At 37.6% G+C, this 19,259-nt stretch overlaps 1 protein-coding gene across 2 annotated transcripts in view; it reads left to right on the top strand.

Moving 5' to 3' along the window:
* col4a6 (collagen, type IV, alpha 6) overlaps positions 1 to 19,259 on the top strand; it is a 110,381-nt gene that overhangs the window by 72,294 nt on the left and 18,828 nt on the right. The window contains exons 9-28 of one of the 2 annotated variants that reach the window (XM_079866208.1): positions 339 to 416; positions 537 to 572; positions 840 to 881; positions 4,918 to 5,004; positions 9,011 to 9,064; positions 9,157 to 9,219; positions 9,395 to 9,439; positions 9,527 to 9,580; positions 9,667 to 9,727; positions 9,877 to 9,987; positions 10,621 to 10,770; positions 11,075 to 11,164; positions 11,274 to 11,431; positions 11,652 to 11,831; positions 12,042 to 12,225; positions 13,442 to 13,492; positions 14,737 to 14,808; positions 14,937 to 15,044; positions 15,189 to 15,407; positions 15,515 to 15,676. In XM_079866208.1, coding sequence (XP_079722334.1) covers positions 339 to 416; positions 537 to 572; positions 840 to 881; positions 4,918 to 5,004; positions 9,011 to 9,064; positions 9,157 to 9,219; positions 9,395 to 9,439; positions 9,527 to 9,580; positions 9,667 to 9,727; positions 9,877 to 9,987; positions 10,621 to 10,770; positions 11,075 to 11,164; positions 11,274 to 11,431; positions 11,652 to 11,831; positions 12,042 to 12,225; positions 13,442 to 13,492; positions 14,737 to 14,808; positions 14,937 to 15,044; positions 15,189 to 15,407; positions 15,515 to 15,676 — 2,005 coding nt within the window. The remainder of the gene's footprint in view (positions 1 to 338; positions 417 to 536; positions 573 to 839; positions 882 to 4,917; positions 5,005 to 9,010; positions 9,065 to 9,156; positions 9,220 to 9,394; positions 9,440 to 9,526; positions 9,581 to 9,666; positions 9,728 to 9,876; positions 9,988 to 10,620; positions 10,771 to 11,074; positions 11,165 to 11,273; positions 11,432 to 11,651; positions 11,832 to 12,041; positions 12,226 to 13,441; positions 13,493 to 14,736; positions 14,809 to 14,936; positions 15,045 to 15,188; positions 15,408 to 15,514; positions 15,677 to 19,259) is intronic. The other variant, XM_079866209.1, reaches the window with a different exon arrangement.

Below are 19,259 nucleotides of genomic sequence, written 5' to 3' on the forward strand. Positions count from 1 at the left end.
TGTAGCTCTTTATGACACGTTTATGAGAAAAGAAGCTATGTCCAATTCATGAGCGACTGAATATTTTCAATCAATCAGTTGATCCAGTTCACAAAGCTGTTTGAATGATTCATTAATGATTCAGACCAATCCGCTTCTCAAGTTCAACTGAATCATTGATCTGTTTGTAGTAGGTAATGGCATACTAGAGGTGAAGATTATCTGTGAATAGCCTAATGACTTGCACTGTTTGTCACACAAAGATATCACGTGGCTTCAGAAAACTTTGAATACAGATGTTTTTGACTAAAAAACAAATGTTGCCTTTTTGTAACTACACATTTTTGTAAAATCCTTAGTCATTTCTCACCGACGGCCCTCCAGGTCCAGCGGGATTTTCAGGTCCAATGGGGCCCCAAGGTCCAGAGGGATATCCTGTATGTATTATATCTATCTATCTCTATCTATCTATCTATTGCATATTTTTATTCGTGCACTATCTACAGTACCTACCTACCGTATAAAGACTGTAATTTCACCGTTGCCTCCCTCCACAGGGTCTACCTGGTCCACCTGGTCCTCCTGGACCTGCAGTAAGTTCAGATGTCTAAGGGACAATTTTGAAATTGCATGTTTTATGTTACATGATCCTATCATCTTTAACACTTTATCCTCCTGTCAGACAGGGGGCAGTGTGCAAACATTTATGTACTTTTAAGAACTTGCCTTGGAATTAAAGTATATTAAGTATTGTATAGTTGTCTGATGTAAATTGTAAGTATCGAAAGTGACCTCTGACTCCAGAATGGCTAAAATATCCGTACATAAAAGTTTGCTGAATGTCTCTGCTTATTCTACAGGGAAGTCGAGGTCAAGGATACAAAGGGGAGCCAGGAGAAAAGGTATGGGTTTCATCAACTTGCCAGCAACTAAGCAGTTTTCCCACACACAATTGCTTTTAGTTTTCCCCATTAGCTTCATTAGGTTGTGCTAATTTCATCCAATACTGTCAACGTATTTGTCCCATTAACACTTAAGATGCATTTTAGATTTAGATCTCTCTAGCTGAGTCCTGTGTGTTTGTTCATGTTTGTTTGAATGTTTTAATGAAAGCTTTTATGCTGATATGATTGCATGTGTTTGTTGGTGGTTAATTGGCCTAACAACACCATAAACAAACACTTCTCTGAGTGTCTCTGACATTAAAGACCCCCCAAAAATTGCTTTATGACCACAGTTTTCTGTCTTGTGATGACGTATTACCCGTTGAAAGAGATCATATCGAATTGCTCGCGGCCTTGTTATTTAAATGGTAATTTGGGTTTAATTATTTCACAGTCAATAACCATAATTTTGTAATGCTGGCTGGTTGCAGGAGAGAGACATTTTCAGATTGGACAGAAGTCTGTGTAGTGCAAGATAATTCATCAATATCTCTTTCTTGGAAAAGAAAGACTGTAAATCTAAATGCTTATATTTGCTAAATGTTAAAATTCGTCAACATTTAGTAGTACACTAGCATATACAGTCGTGCTCAAAAGTTTACATACTCCTTGCAGAATCTGTAAAATGTCATTATTTTAACAAAATAAGAGGGATCACACGAAATGCATGTTATTTTTTTATTTAGTACTGTCCTGAACATTATATTTTACATAAAAGATGTTTACATACATTCCACAAGACAAAAGAAAGAGCTGAATTTATGAAAATGACCCCATTCAAAAGTTTACATTCCTTTGATACTTAATATTGTGTGTCATTACTATTAAAAAAGGTTCAAACATTCACTGATTCTCCAGAAGGAAACATGATGCATTAAGAGCTTTGCAATTCAGAATTTGAATTGAATTTGAAGATCAAGGTAAATCGTACATTATTTGTCTTCCGGGAAATATGTAAGTATCTTCTGTTGCTTCCGAATGGCAGTGCTAAATGAAAAAAAAAGTTATATTTAAACAAGATAAGAATAATTTGGACATATTCATCCTGTTCAAAAGTGTTTCCTTCTGGAGCATCAGTGAATGTTTGAACCTAAATCATACAGTAACTGCTGGCAAAGGTTAAAATATGCAAAAGATGCTGGAAAACTGAAGAATTTGCAGGACCTGAATGATTTTTCTCAAGAACATTGGGCAGAGACTCGAGAACAACTATCACAAAACAAAAAAACAGCCATGGATCATCCAGGTAATGACACACAGTATTAAGAATCAAGGGTATGTAAACTTTTGAATGGGGTAATTTTTTTAATTCAGCTTTTTTTTTTTTGTCTTGTGGACTATATGTAAACATCTATAACAAAAATAACATGCATTTTGTATGATCCCTCTTATTTTTGTTAAAATTATTAACATTTTCACAGATTCTGCAAGGGGTATGTAAACGTTTGAGCACGACTGTAGATGGCCTGAAAGCTAACAGACATGGACTAAAAGCCCCAAAATTATCATTTTGATTTCATGGGGTCTTACAATCCATACATTCAAGCACTAAACGTTTTTCCACATATCTGTACAATAAGACACCACTCTGTAACGAGACTGGCACACTCAGAGAATGTTTATAGTGTAACATTCAGTTCAAATGTTATTTTAGTCTGCTCGGGAACTGGTTAATAACAAGCTAGCTAAGAAGTTCTTTCTGTCTTTTGGATTGGACATTAAAAGATTATACTGCTTTTGTCTTTTGCACAATAACTCTGCATCACTCTTTCATTCTTATCAACTCCCTCTAGATTTTCTTGTCTTCCCTCTTTTCCAAATAGTTCTGTACTGCCAGCATGCCTATCTTGTTTCATATATGTTTTAACCCAACTTCAGTATGTTTCTACTCATCTCAACACTCACTACACATAGTAAAAGCCTTTTCCTGCAATATAAAGTAATATATCCCTATGGTATGTTCAATGCGGAAAACACAGTTGAATCTTACTAATAAGCATGGTAACACTACAAAGTTTGGAATGTAATTTCCTTTACTTTTGAATGGCAGTTCACAGATTGCATACGTTAAAGAACAGTACCAGCAGTTTCTTCATGACTTGTAAAGTCAGTGTAAGAGTATTGTCATATTTCACTTGAAATCTCTGAGCTGCTATTCAATTTGCTGTTTTTGAGTGATCCGTTCTGGTGCTGGAATCACCTGCTCCAATCTTCTGTGTGCCTTTGTTTCCTTTGGTTGGGACACTTAACCCACAGAACACGAGAAAACAAGGACCAGTTAGTTCTATATGCAATCAATTGAAATTGTCAGATAAATCTATGAAATAAAATAAATAAATAAAGGAGTTCACCAATAATATGCATGCATTTGTAGCAGTAACTATAATTAAAGGAGCCCTTAGTCCTGCTTCTCTCACTTTTCATTTCTGTCATTTTCTATCACTTCATTATCTTGCTTTCCTGTTTTTTTCCTCTGTAAAAATCTTTTTCTTTATCATTCTCTTTGTTTAACTGGTTTTCCAGTAAAAATGTAAATGCAAATAAAGTTAATATAGTTTTGTGACTTTTAGTTTATGTGTGTTAGCTTTGGCACCCTCTATATGCTAGTCTACGCTAAGCATTGAACACTCTCAGAAAAAAAGGTACAAAAGCTGTCACTGTGGCGGTACCTTTTCAAAAGGTACACCTTTGTACCTAAAGAGTGCATTTAAGTCCCTCAAAGGTACATATTGGTACCAAACGTGTACATATTAGTACCTAAATGGGACATATTAGAACCATTTTGAAGGGTACTGTCCCAGTGACAGCTTTTGTACCTTTTTTTCTGAGAATGAAAGGAAAAATAAAGTTCACATCTAGCAAGTATACACTGCATATTTACAGTCTTTCTCTTTTAGGGAATAATGACCAAAAATGACTCATTCTGCACTATAATTTATTTATTTTTTGTTAACTTGAAGCTATAGTCCACCCAAACATGAACATTCTGTCATCATTTACTCACCCAGATATTTTGAAGAATGTTGACGAACTAGTTTTGGTTCCGTTTGACTTCCATTGTATTTTTAGTCAAAGGGAACTGAAACTGTTAATTTTCCAACATTCTTCAAAATATAATATGTGTGTTCTGCAGAAGAAAGTCAGTAATACAGGTTTGGAATGACATGAGAGTAAGTAGATGATGACCGAATGTTCATTTTTGGGTAGACTATCCCTTTTAATGCTTAAATTCTTGAAGGATTTGTTTAACTGACTACTGACCAGTAAATAGCAAATTATGGTTCATTGTTTTGATGTAACTGAAGCCTGTTTTTCAAACACTTCATTGTCACAGACTTCTTGTTTATATATTTGTAATATTTTTTCCAATTTATTGTTTATTTTTACAGCACTTCAAGTTAAGCTATTCTAAGAAAAGAAAAAGAGTCAAATATCTTTTTCTATAAGTCTATCATAATGTGTGCGGTAGAGGGTTAATAGGAAAACAGGAAAACAGAAAACTATGTTCATCAATGATTGAAAATGGGGTCTTTGCAAACAAGATCAATTTACTTAGGGAGCAAAATTGCATCAGATGAAGATTTTTCAGAGAAGATAACTATAATTAATTTCTTTAGAACAATAGTTTAGATTTTTTTTTTTGGGGGGGGGGTCTTGTTTTAGGCATAAACCTCATTAAATATGTTAAAACTAAACTAAATGTGCTAATGGAGTGAGAAATATGAACTCAGGATATATATTGTTTTAAGGATGTTGAGACATTTTTACTGGAAAAAAATAATTTGTTGTTCTCACACTCTTTCAATACCCTTTGCTTTCACAACTTTCTTGAGACTTTTATGCTTTTTCTTTACCTGACCTTGACTCCTTATCTCTCTCTCTCTCTCTCTCTCTCTCTCTCTCTCTCTCTCTCTCTCTCTCTCTCTCTCTCTCTCTCTCTCTCTGATAAAGTCCTGGGCTCTAATGTGTCAAATGTCTGTGTTGTGGATCTCAGGGGGAAGTTGGTCTACCGGGACTCAGGGGCAATCCGGCCGTTCAGTTTAACGCACCAGCAATAAGCACTATCAACAAAGGAGAGAAGGTAACACACAGGGGAGCGGTGATGCCAACCTAGGGAGGGGCAGATCTAGGGTGAGAGGGATGGATGGTGGGGGAGAGAGGAGCGTTGGAGGGCACTGAACCACATCAGGGGAAATTGCTCCAAGGAAATTGGTCTGGAACATTCACACAATCACGGGATTTATATTTGTAACCCCCCCCACCACCAACACCAATTATAAAAATGTTTGCACAAAGAATACACATCATAGAGACCTTGAAAGTACAAAGGGGGGATGGTTAGTTGCATAATGATTGAATGGGGAGAGATACAGACACATCCATTGTGTTGAGTGTGGTTCATTACCAAAGCTCCTTCATTCTTCCTGTGTCCATTCATCTCCTTCTCACCCTGATCTCCTCGCTGCTCCGGCAGTGGTCACAGTCCACTTAACGTCCTTCTTCAAAACCCCAAAAAACTTCTCACCACATGCCACCTCCTCAAAATGCTCCGCCGCTACCGTCTCCAAACAGCCTCCCCATCACACCTCATCTTGCCCATATAAAAAAAAATCTCTCTTCCTTGGTTACCGTATCCAGGGAGATGTGGGCCCGCCCGGTGACCCAGGCCTCCCACTGGTCAATGGAGTGGTGGAGCTTGTTGGCTTTCCAAAAGGAGACAAAGGAACTAAGGTTTGTGAGGAAAATGCAGCTGCGAGGATCTAGAACTAGGATGCCGTCAATCGACGCCGTCCTCCTCAACTTCTTTTTTTTACAGTTTCTTTGTCCACTTACTCTATACCTCAGGCCTGCTATCCAGGAGGGTGACGTCCACCTCGTGCTTACTGGATAAATCCCATGCTTCACCCTGTGGTGAACTTTGAGGGTGGTGTTTGTAAATTCTTCATATTTGGTGGTGATTTCAGTCACATGTGACAAATGATTTTAAGTCTAATATTTCCAAAGGTGCTTTCTCAAAGGAACACGCCAACTTTTTGGGACTTTAGCTTATTCACCGTATCCCCCAGAGTTAGATAAGTCCATACATCTCTGTGCGTGCCGTAACTCTGTCTGACGCACCCACCACTAGCCTAGCTTAGCACAAAGACTGGAGGTAAATGACTCCAGCTAGCATACTGTTCCCAATAAGTGACAAAATAACGCCAACATTTTCCTATTTACATGTTGTGATTCCTTTAAATTATGTGTGCATATTTGCAGTGGCCCTAAGGAGGATACTTCAGCCACACTTAAGTATGAATATTACACAAATGTAAGAATATCATTATCTAATGAAGATAATGGCCTGGACAATGAAAATCATTTGAAGTGTTTTGGCTCAAGTTTCAAATTAGATATCTGAAACATTGGCTGCGTCCGAAAGCTTAAAAATGCTGCCTTCGATGGATGCATTCCAAGGTAGGAAGGCATCAAGAAACATCCAAATCCAATATTGGCTTCCTGTCTCCTGCGATACCGTCATCTGAGTGGTCTTTGAAAGCACCATAGATATTTTCTTCGCTGCCTTTGAGATCTCACAATCCTATACAGTATGTTCAGTGACAGTTGAGCTAAAAATAAAGATGGCTTCTGAACAACATTTTCCACTTTTGCTGTTATTTCTAGCAATAAATTAATATTGATTAATTAAATATTCGCTTAGTTATAAACTAAAGATCTCTCTATTTTGTTGTAGATCATTAAACCGTTATTAGGGTTGGGAATCGAAATCGATTCCAATTCTGGGCTCAGGAATCGGATACTAGTTATAAAATTAACATTTCGATTCCTCTAATCGATTCCTTTGTGAGCATTTCAGTATGACTTTGCAAGCGCGAGAGGACTCGTGTGCTGTTTTCTATGCTGCCGGCTTGTGTAACTATGGATGTAACTATATTGGGCAACTCTTAAAGTGACAGCAGCTGCCGTCTCTATAATAACACTAATCAAACAACAAAAGACAAAGAGAAAATTACCCAACCCTAACCGTTATGCTGCCTCAGAAGTCTGTCTGAAATCACTTCTGTGAGGTACCTTCGTGTGCAAAGTCTGCTGCCTGCTAAATTATTGCCTGATAAAGCAGCGAGGCAACAATTCTGCATAAACTTTTGAACTTACAGCTTTGAACACTGTATATATATATATATATTAGGGCTGTACTCAACCAAAGAAAATCTTGGTCGACTGAAGTCCTGAAATTTTCGACTAAAAATCGACTAAAATCGACTAAAAATGACGTTAGAAAATAAAACGTTAAATTAATTAGATGCGCACTGTGCGCAGTACTATAGCCTTGTTGTCCGCCTAAATGAATTATAAATAAACATAAACAACTACTAGCCTATTTGCAGTATATTAAATCGTTTTTTACCTAATTATTTTGCACTGAAATGAGTCTGACACTCGAGTCTGTCAGCTCTGACAGCGCTGCATCACGTGCACCTGCGCAATATCATAGCCTATGATTTCCGAAAATAGTACTATGTTGTCAACTAGTGATATCATCACAAGAACTGTTGAGGAATATGCAACATAATTTAGACAATTATTTTTGTCATATGTTATAATAATAAGTTATAACTGTCAGACACTATTATTTCACCGTGCATGTCCTCGCACCGAGCGAGGCTGAACATGAGCTCAGCTTCGCAGCTGAGACACGAATAGACTATTAACTTAAAGCTTTTACTCTTAATAAACACAAAAGGCACGTCCACTTTAATAAAAAAAGAATATTTATTAAACAAACCAGATCAAGAGCAGAAACGAAATAAAGTGCATAACTGAAATAAAGCATCCTAGGCTCAAAACTAACACAACCAACAGCACAGCGCAATTGCGCATTAGGCTCCAAATAAAAAATAAAAAAGTTAGGTTATCACACTAAAACATTGAAATATGCTAATTCTGATATGTTCATAGCCTACTCAAAACAGACAGGGCAAGCTAACGCAGACAAGTGAGCTTACCACTTTTAGATGATATGTCATGTTTGTCGTCAAACTGTGGAAAACTGTTGCTTGCAAACTTTGCATTCGACCTTTTTCCTGTTATCAATTTTAACAAAATGCTGCCACACTGTCGATTTCTTTGTTGTTGACATGTTAGAAGAGGACTGACTATTAAACGCTCTCACAATTAAATAAATAATATTCAGCATCAAACCTTCTACGCTCGACGCTCTCTCTTGGGTTGAACTAATCCAAAAAAGGTGAAAACAAGGGGGGTGTTTTGAAGACAGACTGTTACAGTGAAACAAGGGTACTCTGAAAATACCACCATTAGCAGTTAGTGCTTTCCACCTGATGAAATGAGCGCGCCTCAGCGCGGCAAAACTGATGAAATAAACGCGGCAGAAAATCGACCAATCAGAATTTTGGTCGAACCAGAACGTATCGACCAACTAATCGACTAATCGACTAGGACAGTACAGCCCTAATATATATATATAATTATTTTTTTAACAAATTGATGATTTTATTCTGCAAGAATTAATTAAATTGATCAAAAGTGACGGTAAAGACATTTATATTGTTACAACAGATTTGTATTTCAAAATAAATGTTTTTCTTTTGAACTTTCTATTCATCAAAAAATCCTGATTTTTTTTTGTTTAATGTTTCCTCAAAATATTAAGCAGCACAACATTGATAATAATGAGAATAACAAGAAATGCAACCCTCATTTTAAATATCGGTATCATTGATATTCCATTAACAGGCAGTCTGCTCTTGTTAATTTTTTTACATTCACAGTACATATTTTCTCATATTCATTAAAAAGTTTTATGGTATTTTCTCACTAAAATACCTGGAGAGAAAAAAAAACAGTTTAAATATCTGCAGGAGGAGTAAAACAGCTATTTAATGCCAAGCCCAGTCACATGGTACATAAATATGATTTAAATATGATTTAAAACCGCAAAGTGACATTGTGAATGCTCAGTCTTCTTTCTTCTCTTTCTCTCTCTCTCTCTCTCTCTCTCTCTCTCTCTCTCTCTCTCTCTCTCTCTCTCTCTCTCTCTCTCTCTCTCTCTCTCTCTATCTCAGGGTGAGAAAGGCTATGCCGGTAATCCAGGTTTTCCTGGGAGATCAGGACCAACAGTGAGTAATCAAAAGACAGCTTTTTAGCTTTTTTTGATATGTTGTCATTTGAAACTGGCTCACAAATTCCGTATTTTTTTGCGCATATGCAGGGCCCAGGTGGTTTTAGAGGTGAGACTGGTGAAAAGGGAATCCTGGGCTTGCCAGGCTCGAGGGTAGGTTCTGTTACTATTAGGTTATGTGATTCACCATTGGGTACAATATTTTAGATGGCTCTTTGTCATTTTACACTACATCTCATAGTTGTATGTTATGTGTTCAAGTGTAAAATCCTGTATTTGTTTTTGAATCTACCTGAATTTCTTTTTCTGTGTTATTTATTTATGGCAGGGTGCACCTGGTCTGAATGGTCCTCCTGGGCTCCCAGGAAGAAAAGTAAGATATGAAATTCTTCAATCTAAACAATTTCTATCCTCTGGTATATGATTATTATATACCAACCATCTCCTGTTTCTTCTGTAGGGCTTCAATGGGGATGAAGGTTTTACAGGCCAACCAGGCTTTCCTGGCCTAAAAGTAAGAACACAAAACCAGAAAAATACAACAAATATGTCACAAACAGAAATATGTTTCACAGCAGCATACTTGTAATTCATTTTTAGGGTGACAGAGGAGACCCAGGTCCACCTGGACCGATTTTGGAACCAGCAGATGGAATTAAAGGTATCAGGAAATATTTTTCACTTTCATACACTTTCATGATCTTGTGTGAAGTAGTGTACTTGCATCTTGTAATCTCTCATGCACACACACACACTCCTATGTGTGCTGATGAACAGTCTTCAGTGATTATTTAATTTGCTTGTACCTAGGTCCTCGAGGTGATCCCGGCTTTCCTGGTTATCCGGGGATAACTGGAGATACAGGTTTTCCAGGTTCTCCTGGTCAGCCTGGTCCTCCTGGAGCGCCTGCTTTTAACACAGGTACTAGTGACATTCATTTTAATGCTTTATGACTGCAATCATGCACCTTGTTGAGGAGAATGTGCTATGACTTTTCTAAGTGATCAGACCTAATTTTTTTTCTTTAGGACAAAAAATGGACAAAAACAATCTCATAGAATTACAGTAAAGGAGGGATCTGAGTCATATCTAATTACCATATTATCTGAACACCTGTGCAATCACAAGGGATGGGAATTAAGAGAAATGTAACAATTATTTTAGTATTTTTGAGGAAGAAATATTTGGGGGGAAAATAAATGCAATTACACTGTAAAATAATGACAAATTCAATAATACATTTAAATCAATACTTGCACAAGGTGTTTATGCAGACTTTTTAATGGCTTTTTTCAGAGCTAACTCATGAGAGTCATTTGTTCAGGAATCAGTTTTACTACAATAATCAGACTATATGGTCTCAATTCATTAAAAAAGAACCCTACAGTATCGACTTCATAGCAGCATGCTAACAATCACTCAGAATTCATTAGCAACCACATAGCAATACCCTGGCAACCATCCACAACACTCTAATGTCATGGCAGTGAGTTTTGCAGAATTTACTGTATATGTCAGTATAATTTTAACTCTTAATCTGCGTTGTCTATTCAGGTCGTCCTGGCATCTCTGGGTTCCCTGGTAGTCGTGGACCCAAAGGACAGAGGGGAAACCCAGGTCGAGATGCATTTGGTTCTGAAGGTCGTCCCGGAAATCAGGGCCTTTCTGGATTTCCTGGTCTCCCTGGACCACCGGGCAGTTCATGTAAGCTTTTGCATGTGATGGTCATCATCTTTTTAATTTCAAGTAACCTAAAAATATGCTTTGGGTCGTAACATCTAACTTTACTGGTTTCATTCAAGTCAAAATTAAATCAAGATTTGACAAATTAGATTGCACCAGCAAAAGTCATTTTTATTGTTTAGATCAAGTAGAAACACTTCACTTGAATTAGCAATTGCAGGTTACCACTTTTTTTATAGTAACCACTTTTTTTTATAGTAACAAAACTTGATAAATGTAGATCATGAGATAAGCTGATGGTTGCTTCTTATTTAATTTTTTCTAGTAAACACGTTCTCTGCTGCACTAGCTGGTTTTCCGGGTCAGCCTGGTCCAAGAGGACCTGCTGGAGAAAGAGGCTTTCAAGGGTTTAAAGGTAAGGAACTCTTTTGTAGAACTGAAATGAGAAGTATTGAGTTTAAATTAGAAAATAATAATAATGGCACACATGGACTTCTTCCCTACTTGACCCTGTGCCCCTGCAGGAGAAAATGGTGACTGCAACTGTTTGGGTGGAGGAACGACGGGTGCACAGGGACGTCAAGGGCCTCCAGGGCCCTCAGGTTTCCCTGGAGCTGATGGTGTGAAGGGAGAAATTGGTGACCAAGGCTTCCCAGGATCCCGTGGATCACAGGGTCTTGATGTAAGAGACTGATAAAAAAAGAAATTGCTATCAAAATGACTGATGTTGTGGTGGTAATTTCCAGACTTTTGCAAAACAAAACAAAATTCTTGAGTTTGCGTTGTATTCATCGATCATGGAATCGCAAAAAACTGGAGGAACTGCTTTGAGGTTTTAATTGGGATTATCAGGAAACATCCTAAATATTGCTTAATTTTAATTGAGTCTTGCTTTGTTTTAGGGTCGTGTGGGTGAAAGAGGCTTTTATGGGCGTAAAGGAGAGAAAGGTAATTCTTTCTTCCCCCAAGGTAGAGGACAAAAAGGTGATTTGGGTCAACAGGGTCTTCCTGGGCCACTTGGAGCAAGCGGCAACCCCGGAAGGGATGGATCTCCTGGCTTCCCTGGACAACCAGGTCCACCTGTGAGTAGATAGGCTGATTTTCATTTTCCTTTCTATCATTTCATTTCATAAGCTCCGTTGTTCCTGCCAAAGAAGATATGTGGCCCTATTTGGCACCAGTAACTGTTTTATAAAATTATTTCTTGTTGTAATTCTGCTTCTAGAACAACTTTCAGCCATTGACATCTACATTTTTAAACATATCTAAATTTCTAAGTTCTTTCTCTACAGGGGGACTCTGGTTTTGGGGTGACTGGAGATAAAGGTTTTCCTGGTATCCCAGGGTCCAAAGGTCGTCCCGGTTCGAGTGGCGATCCTGGTATTGGCTATCCTGGTGTAGCTGGGTTCAAAGGGTCACAAGGTGATCCTGGATTCAATGGTCTTCCTGGATCACCTGGACTTCCAGGTTCTCCAGGTAAGTAGAAAAAACACTTTAGTAACACTTTACAATAACTACACAGAATGAAATAGTTTATTATATACAAAATAAATTATACAGCTTACATGACATTATTTCTACATTTTTATGTCATTATTATTATTATTATTATTATTATTATTGAATAATAATATCACATAAACTGTATGTGATACATTTATTAAAGTATGTACTATGTAGCCACTATGTAGCTTAAATATTCATACATTGTGAATTGGATATACACAATTGAATGTAAACGGGTGGATAAAGAGCATTTTTGTCAATATAAGCATTTAATGTAAACAGTTATATATTGAATACATGCATAAAACAGTGTTACGACTCCACATACAGGCTAATTAAACCTATGTAGTTATTGATGATGCAGAAATACGGTTTAATATTGAGTATGTATTAGCCAATACAATAGAAATGCATCACAAGATGTCATAAGATGTCGTTTTTATCACTTTTTAAATAAATTTGGCATATTTAGCTTGTTTTGTGGGTTTACATTGCTTAGTTTATTCAGTACAGTGGTTTAAAAGGCACATTTGGTCATTTTTAACCCAGAGAACAGTCTTACAGTTAATTTAGTTAGATTGCCATGATCTTTCCTCATTTCAGTGGATTGAGAAATATTCAGTGTTTTTTTTCCTGTAGGTATCCTGAATTGCATAATTGAACAGTATAAGATGAGCTAGTTTGAAAGAGCTTCAGTTTAGAGGTTGCTACATTTCATCTTGACAAGCATTCATCTTGTCAAGCGTTGGATGTGCACGAGTGTGAATGGGTGTGCAAATGAATCTTGACATTTTGCCTGTGCCTAACATAACTTTTTACCTCTTTGCAAGCCATTCCATTCGGAGAGAAATTGAGCAGATACAATTAAATCATAAGTCTTAACATCCATGTCTGAATCCCCAAATCCTTTCACTTCTTCTGCATGCTCTCCATCTCTCTCTTAGCAATGGAATGGCTTTGACACAGCCATGCACATGTTCCCCTTTTGATTTCTTTATTTGCACTGCTTTAACCGAATGTGCTGGAATATTTGAATGAGCTTTTTATTTCTCTACTAAAGGTACAATCATTTTCATGCTTATGCATTTGATTTCTTGATGATGCTGCCCGAATGAACTGATTCATCAATCGATTGATTGACAGCTTCTCTTGCAATCTCTCTTGCCCTTGCATGTTGTCTGACTAGGTGACAGCTGTGGGCAGGCGGGGCTTAATGATGCCTCTTTGGAAGAGGGAGGTGAGATGAGAAGCCCAGAGCTGCAGCCAGTATAAAATAAATCATTTTCCAATGGCCTGACTGTATCAGACAGCTTAACTGTAGTGTCCACCAAATCTGACCATACTTTCATTATGACTTTCCTATAGCTTGAGGTATCTAATTCAGTTAGATGCTTGCCATTCTGGAAAAGTAGTAGTTGCCATAAAACAGCCCTCTTTTGCCAGTCATTTAACAGTCTTTGTGCATGTTATTAGCCATTATATGCTGGCTATACTGTGGGGAGGGTGGGTTTTTTTTTTTTTTTTTTTGAGTTATGAAAATAAAAATTTCTTATATTTTGAAGAGACTGATACACCATCGAAGGCTTTTTACTCAAATTCGCTTTGCATACTCACTGTAGTGACATTAGTCCCAATACTAGTTCAGCTTGATCAAAGACACCCATGACATACTATCAATTACCATAAAAAGATTTCTGACTTATCCCTCAGTTTGTAGAAAACAATAAAAAATTGTCTTTACTGTACATCCACTAATATAAAACAATAAAAGTATATGCAGCAATGCATTGGAACACTAAAATACACACTGTTAAGTATTATTAGGAGCCTAGAGGAATGTAATTACATAAAACCTTGTCACTTACTAACGTGTAAAGTTATTTACAAGATTTCCTGTTATGACCATGTAAAACCAATAAACACTTTTACATCCTACACACAAAGAGACAAATACACCTACAGGTATTATGTTGGTAATCATGATTTGGACAACTTTACAGCTCAAAAAACATTTAGTTTTTACAGAAGAAATATACTGTAAGCGTTTCAACAAGAAAATTTCTGTTTTTAAAATTGTTTTAAAATTTTAAACATTTTAAATGTTTTATCCAAAGCTGTAAGTAAATTGAAATGCCCTCCACAATATTAAAGTGTGTTATTTGTCAGTCAGTTATATATGTTTTTGAATCACTCTCATTTTCTGTACAGTTCATGAAATTGTAATGCTGGATTGTAATGTAATTGCATAGTTAAATATATTCCCTCCTGTCCTTTTTCTTGTCAGCCAACATTCAATGATCTTAGATATTTAGAGACATTTTTTAAACTAACAATTAACACAAACACCCACCTTTAATACTGTCTTTTTAGAGCAGAATACCTTTATACAGTTTGTCAGGGTTAGATGTAAGGTGTGTGTGTGTTGAATGGGGCATCATTGACAGTTTTATATGATTTTGACAATGAAATGGATGTCAACAGGAACACCACTGCCCTGTAGGATTCCTGGTGAACAAGGAGATCCAGGATTCTCTGGACGTCCCGGGGTGCCAGGTAATTGATTTGTATAAAAGTATATGAACGTTGAAAATGGTAGTATTTTAATTATAAAGAGTTATTTCACATTGTTCTAACATGTTTTAACATGTTCTTTTTCACGTCTGTGTTCATGTATATGTAAGGGCCAAAGGGTCAGCCTGGTTCCCCAGGAGTAAGTGGGCGCCCAGGGTTTGGTGGGTCTAAAGGTGAGAGAGGAGAACCAGGTTCTGGAGGTCAACCAGGACCTCAGGGTAAGATTACACCCTTAAATGTGAATGGGTGCTTATAGGTGCCATTTAACCACAAATCCTACACATAATACTTAGTCAACTTGCTTAGCCATACATTTAAAGGTATAATTGCATTATAGCTTTCTAACTCTAACTTATGGTTAGGTTTCCCCGGACGCAGAGGAGATACAGGTTTACCAGGATCAACAAATGCTGGCTTATCAGGATCTCCAGGAAGAGATGGTTTTCCAGGTGTGCCAGGAGCTAAGGGAGAACCCGGTGTGGTGCTTGGGGCCACCCCTGGAGGTCCAGGTTCTCCAGGGAGACCAGGAGAGCCAGGAGACAAGGGTCCACCTGGGACACCTGGTTTACCTGGGAGGCCTGGTAAGTTTGATGAGATGTTTTTAGGTAGTTTTCACAAAGCTACTCTCAACACCATTATCACCAGTCATATGGATATCAAGCATTAGTACTAATGGATTCCTCCTAAGGTAATGATGGATTCAGTGGCATTCCTGGCGTAAAGGGTGAGCGAGGTGTGGATGGAATACCTGGTCCCGTAGGTCCCATAGGTCCACCAGGAGAAATCCCTCCCGGGGGTATCCCTGGTCCCAGGGGGCCAGCTGGAGCTAAAGGATTTAATGGACCTCCAGGTAAGAAAATTTCTTCTCATTCTCATGAAACATCAATTTTGGTGTTTTGTCTAATAGTATTCGTTCAACCAGAGCTGCTCAGATCCTAGCGTAAACTCTACCTTGAGCTCCATAATGAGCGATTATATCACTAGGACCTTTCACATTTCAATTTTTGGAAGTTCTACCCAGCTTCTAAGACTTAATCCTGAGGAATCTCTTCTACAATCTATATTATACACCATGAATAACCTTATGGTTTGGATAACTTGTTTTCTTGTGAGCATTGTGTGAACTACTGGAGTAAAATATTTCACTGTTGGCTCGTTCTCTTCTTATCAGTCTATGTCAGCCTGTGTTTACTGATCTTCTTCTCAAAAAATTCTGTTTTCATTATTCTTTTCTTTATGGTCATCCTCCACTCTTTCTCTTTTTTCATCACCATCATTTCCACCCTCCCGTCCTTCCATTTGTGGTGTCACACTCTTCTATTTTTGGTGTTGGGTCACCTCACTAGGCTGTCAAGGTGAGAAATATTGTCCTCCCTAATGCCCTGCAATATAGTGTTAATGTTTATCTAACACACAATTCGCACTCTTGCCTTGCTACCTTTTAACGCACTTGTCTTTCCTTGTGTTTCCAGTCCTCCCAATTAAGGCAATGAGTGCAGGGGAGCATGCATTAACTTTTTTTTTCAGCCAAAAAAGAAAATTCTATCATTATTCACTTTTTCTCATTTCGTTCCAAATCCATAAGGATTTTATTCATCTCGGAAAGACAAATGGAGATATTTTTAATCGAACCTGAGAGATTTCTCCATGTCTCTCCATTTTAAGTCCAATACACTAAAACTTTGAAGAGACATGATCACTTTATATGATTTAATTTAGACTTTTATTCAGATATAAACATTGATCAATGAGGTTTGTTATCACGCATCAAAAAAGTATGGTCGAGCTTCCGTTTACCATATTTGATGTGCTTTATGTATGTGCGTTGATCATTGTTTATATGCGAATAAAAGCCTAAATGAAATCTGCTCATCATATAAAGTGATCTTGTCTCTTCAGAAGTCTTGGATTAAACTTCTCTATTCAAAGTTAATAGACTTTCAGTAGAGGGACTGAAATCTCTCAGGTTCCATTGAAAATATCTACATTTGTGTTTGAAGATGATTCAAACTAATGAGTTATCTTGATGACTTATGAGTTTGGAACGGCATGAGGGTGAGTATATGACAGAGTTTTTGGGTGAACTATCTATCCCTTTAGGGTTACAGATCTTTAAGCCTCTATGTCAAGCTAAGATATTTGTTTGTTTATAGTAATAATGTAGAATTCACTTTCTAATTTCTTAGATTGAACATGTATTAAGAAAGTTTATCCATGGTCTTTTATCAATGGAATGGTTTAAACTGCACTTGTACATCTTTTTGTGTGTTTGTGTACCAGCTGGCATCACATAGTACGCTCACACTTAAAAGATGGCCTTAAACATGTGTGTTTTAAGTACTAATCTTCAGGTTCACTGAATTTGAGCAACAACATCTAACAATCTAGCCTCAGAACTTGTTACGCTGCTATAACTCTGATGTGCTTGTGTGCCTTTAACCACAAACACACCTTCTTATAACAACAGCATCTTTAGTTAGTCATGAAAGTAATGTTTTATGTTTCAGCTGTTAGTACTGTCTAGAATTAGCCTTTACTTTGACCTGGCATTTCCAAAATTGTGAAATATGTTATATGTTCAACCAGTACAACAAATACAGTGGGGGAAATAATTATTTGATCCCGTGCTGATTTTGTAAGTTCGCCCACTTACAAAGAAATGAAGGGTCTATAATTTTTATGGTAGGTTTATTTTAACGGATATCAACCAAAAGAAACCCAGAAAAACACATTATATAAAGGTTGTAAATTGATTAGCATTTGATCGAGTGAAATAAGTATTTGATCCCCTACCAACAAGCAAGAATTCTGCCTCCCACAGATTGGTTATGTGCACAATCTGTCACTTTAAGAAAGTACTCCTAATGTCAGCTCGTAATGTGTGTAAAAGACACCTGTCCACAGAATCTGTATTTTCCATTCCAACCTCTCCACCACCATGGGCAAGACCAAAGAGCTGTCAAAGGCCATCAGGGACCAGATTGTAGACCTGCACAAGGCTGGAATGGGCTACAAGACCATCAGCAAGAAGCTTGGTGAGAAGGAGACAACTGTTGATGCCATTATTAGGAAATGGAAGAAATACAAAATAACCATCAATCCCCCTCGATCTGGAGCTCCATGCAAGATCTCGCCTCATGGGGTAAGGATGATCATGAGAAAGGTGAGGGATCAGCCCAGAACTACACGCGAGGAGCTTGTTAATGATCTCAAAGGCAGTTGGGACCACAGTCACCAAGCAAACCATTGGTAACACACTACGCCGCAATGGATTGAAATCTTTCAGCACCTGCAAGGTCCCCCTGCTCAAAAAGGCACATGTACAGGTCCGTCTGAAGTTTACCAATGAACATCTAATGCAGGGGTGTCAAACTCAGTTCCTGGAGGGCCACAACCCTGCAGAGTTTAGCTCCAACCCTAATTAAACACACCTGATCCAGCTAATCAAGGTCTTCAGGATTACTAGAAAAATCCAGGCAGGTCTTTTTGGAGCTGGTTGGAGCTAAACTCTGCAGGACAGTGGCCCTCCAGGAACTGAGTTTGACACCCCTGATCTAATGATTCAGAGAAATCTTGGAAGAAAGTGCTGTGGTCAGATGAGACTGAGGTCAGAGAAATGCTGACTATGACACCAATAACACCATCCCTTCAGTTAAGCACGGAGGTGGAAACATTATGCTTTTGGGCTGTTTATCTGCTAAGGGTACAGGATGACTTCACTGTTTTGAGGGGCCAATGGACGGGGCCATGTACTGTCAAATCTTGGACGAGAACCTCCCTCCTTCAGCCAGAACACTGAAGATGGGTCGTCTTCCAGCATGACAATGACCCAAAACATGCCAAGCGACAGCCAAGAAAGTTTAAGGATTTAGAGAGTATCTGTAAAGAGGAGTGGACCAAAATCCCTCCTGAGATGTGTACAAACCTGGTGACCAACTACAAGAAACGTCTTACCTCTGTGCTTGCCAACAAAGGTTTCTCTACCAAGTACTAAGGCATGTTTTGCTTGGGGATCAAATACTTATTTCACTCACTGAAATGCAAATCAATGTATAACCTATGATGTGTTTTTTCTGGATTTATTGGTTGATATTCTGTCTCTATCCGTTAAAATAAACCTACCATTAAAATTATAGACCCTTAATTTCCCTTAATTATAGACCCTTAATTAAATCAGCAGGGGATCAAATAATTATTTCCCCCACTGTATCAATAAATGTTTTTTGTTAACATTTATTGCATCTTTTACTAAATGCGTTATTGTAAAACATTGCATCCATTAGCATTTGCTTGTTTTTGGTAATTACATGTTGTTTAAAGTATACTGTCTGTAAAGTTTTAGCTTTATACTGAGTTCATTTACTATCCCATATAAAAAAGAATAAATAAAAAAACTGAAATTATTAAAAAAAAATAATAATAATTTTGAGGAT

Source organism: Squalius cephalus (genome assembly GCF_949319135.1).
Source record: "Squalius cephalus genome assembly, chromosome: 3".
In the NCBI taxonomy this organism is placed as follows: domain Eukaryota; kingdom Metazoa; phylum Chordata; class Actinopteri; order Cypriniformes; family Leuciscidae; genus Squalius; species Squalius cephalus.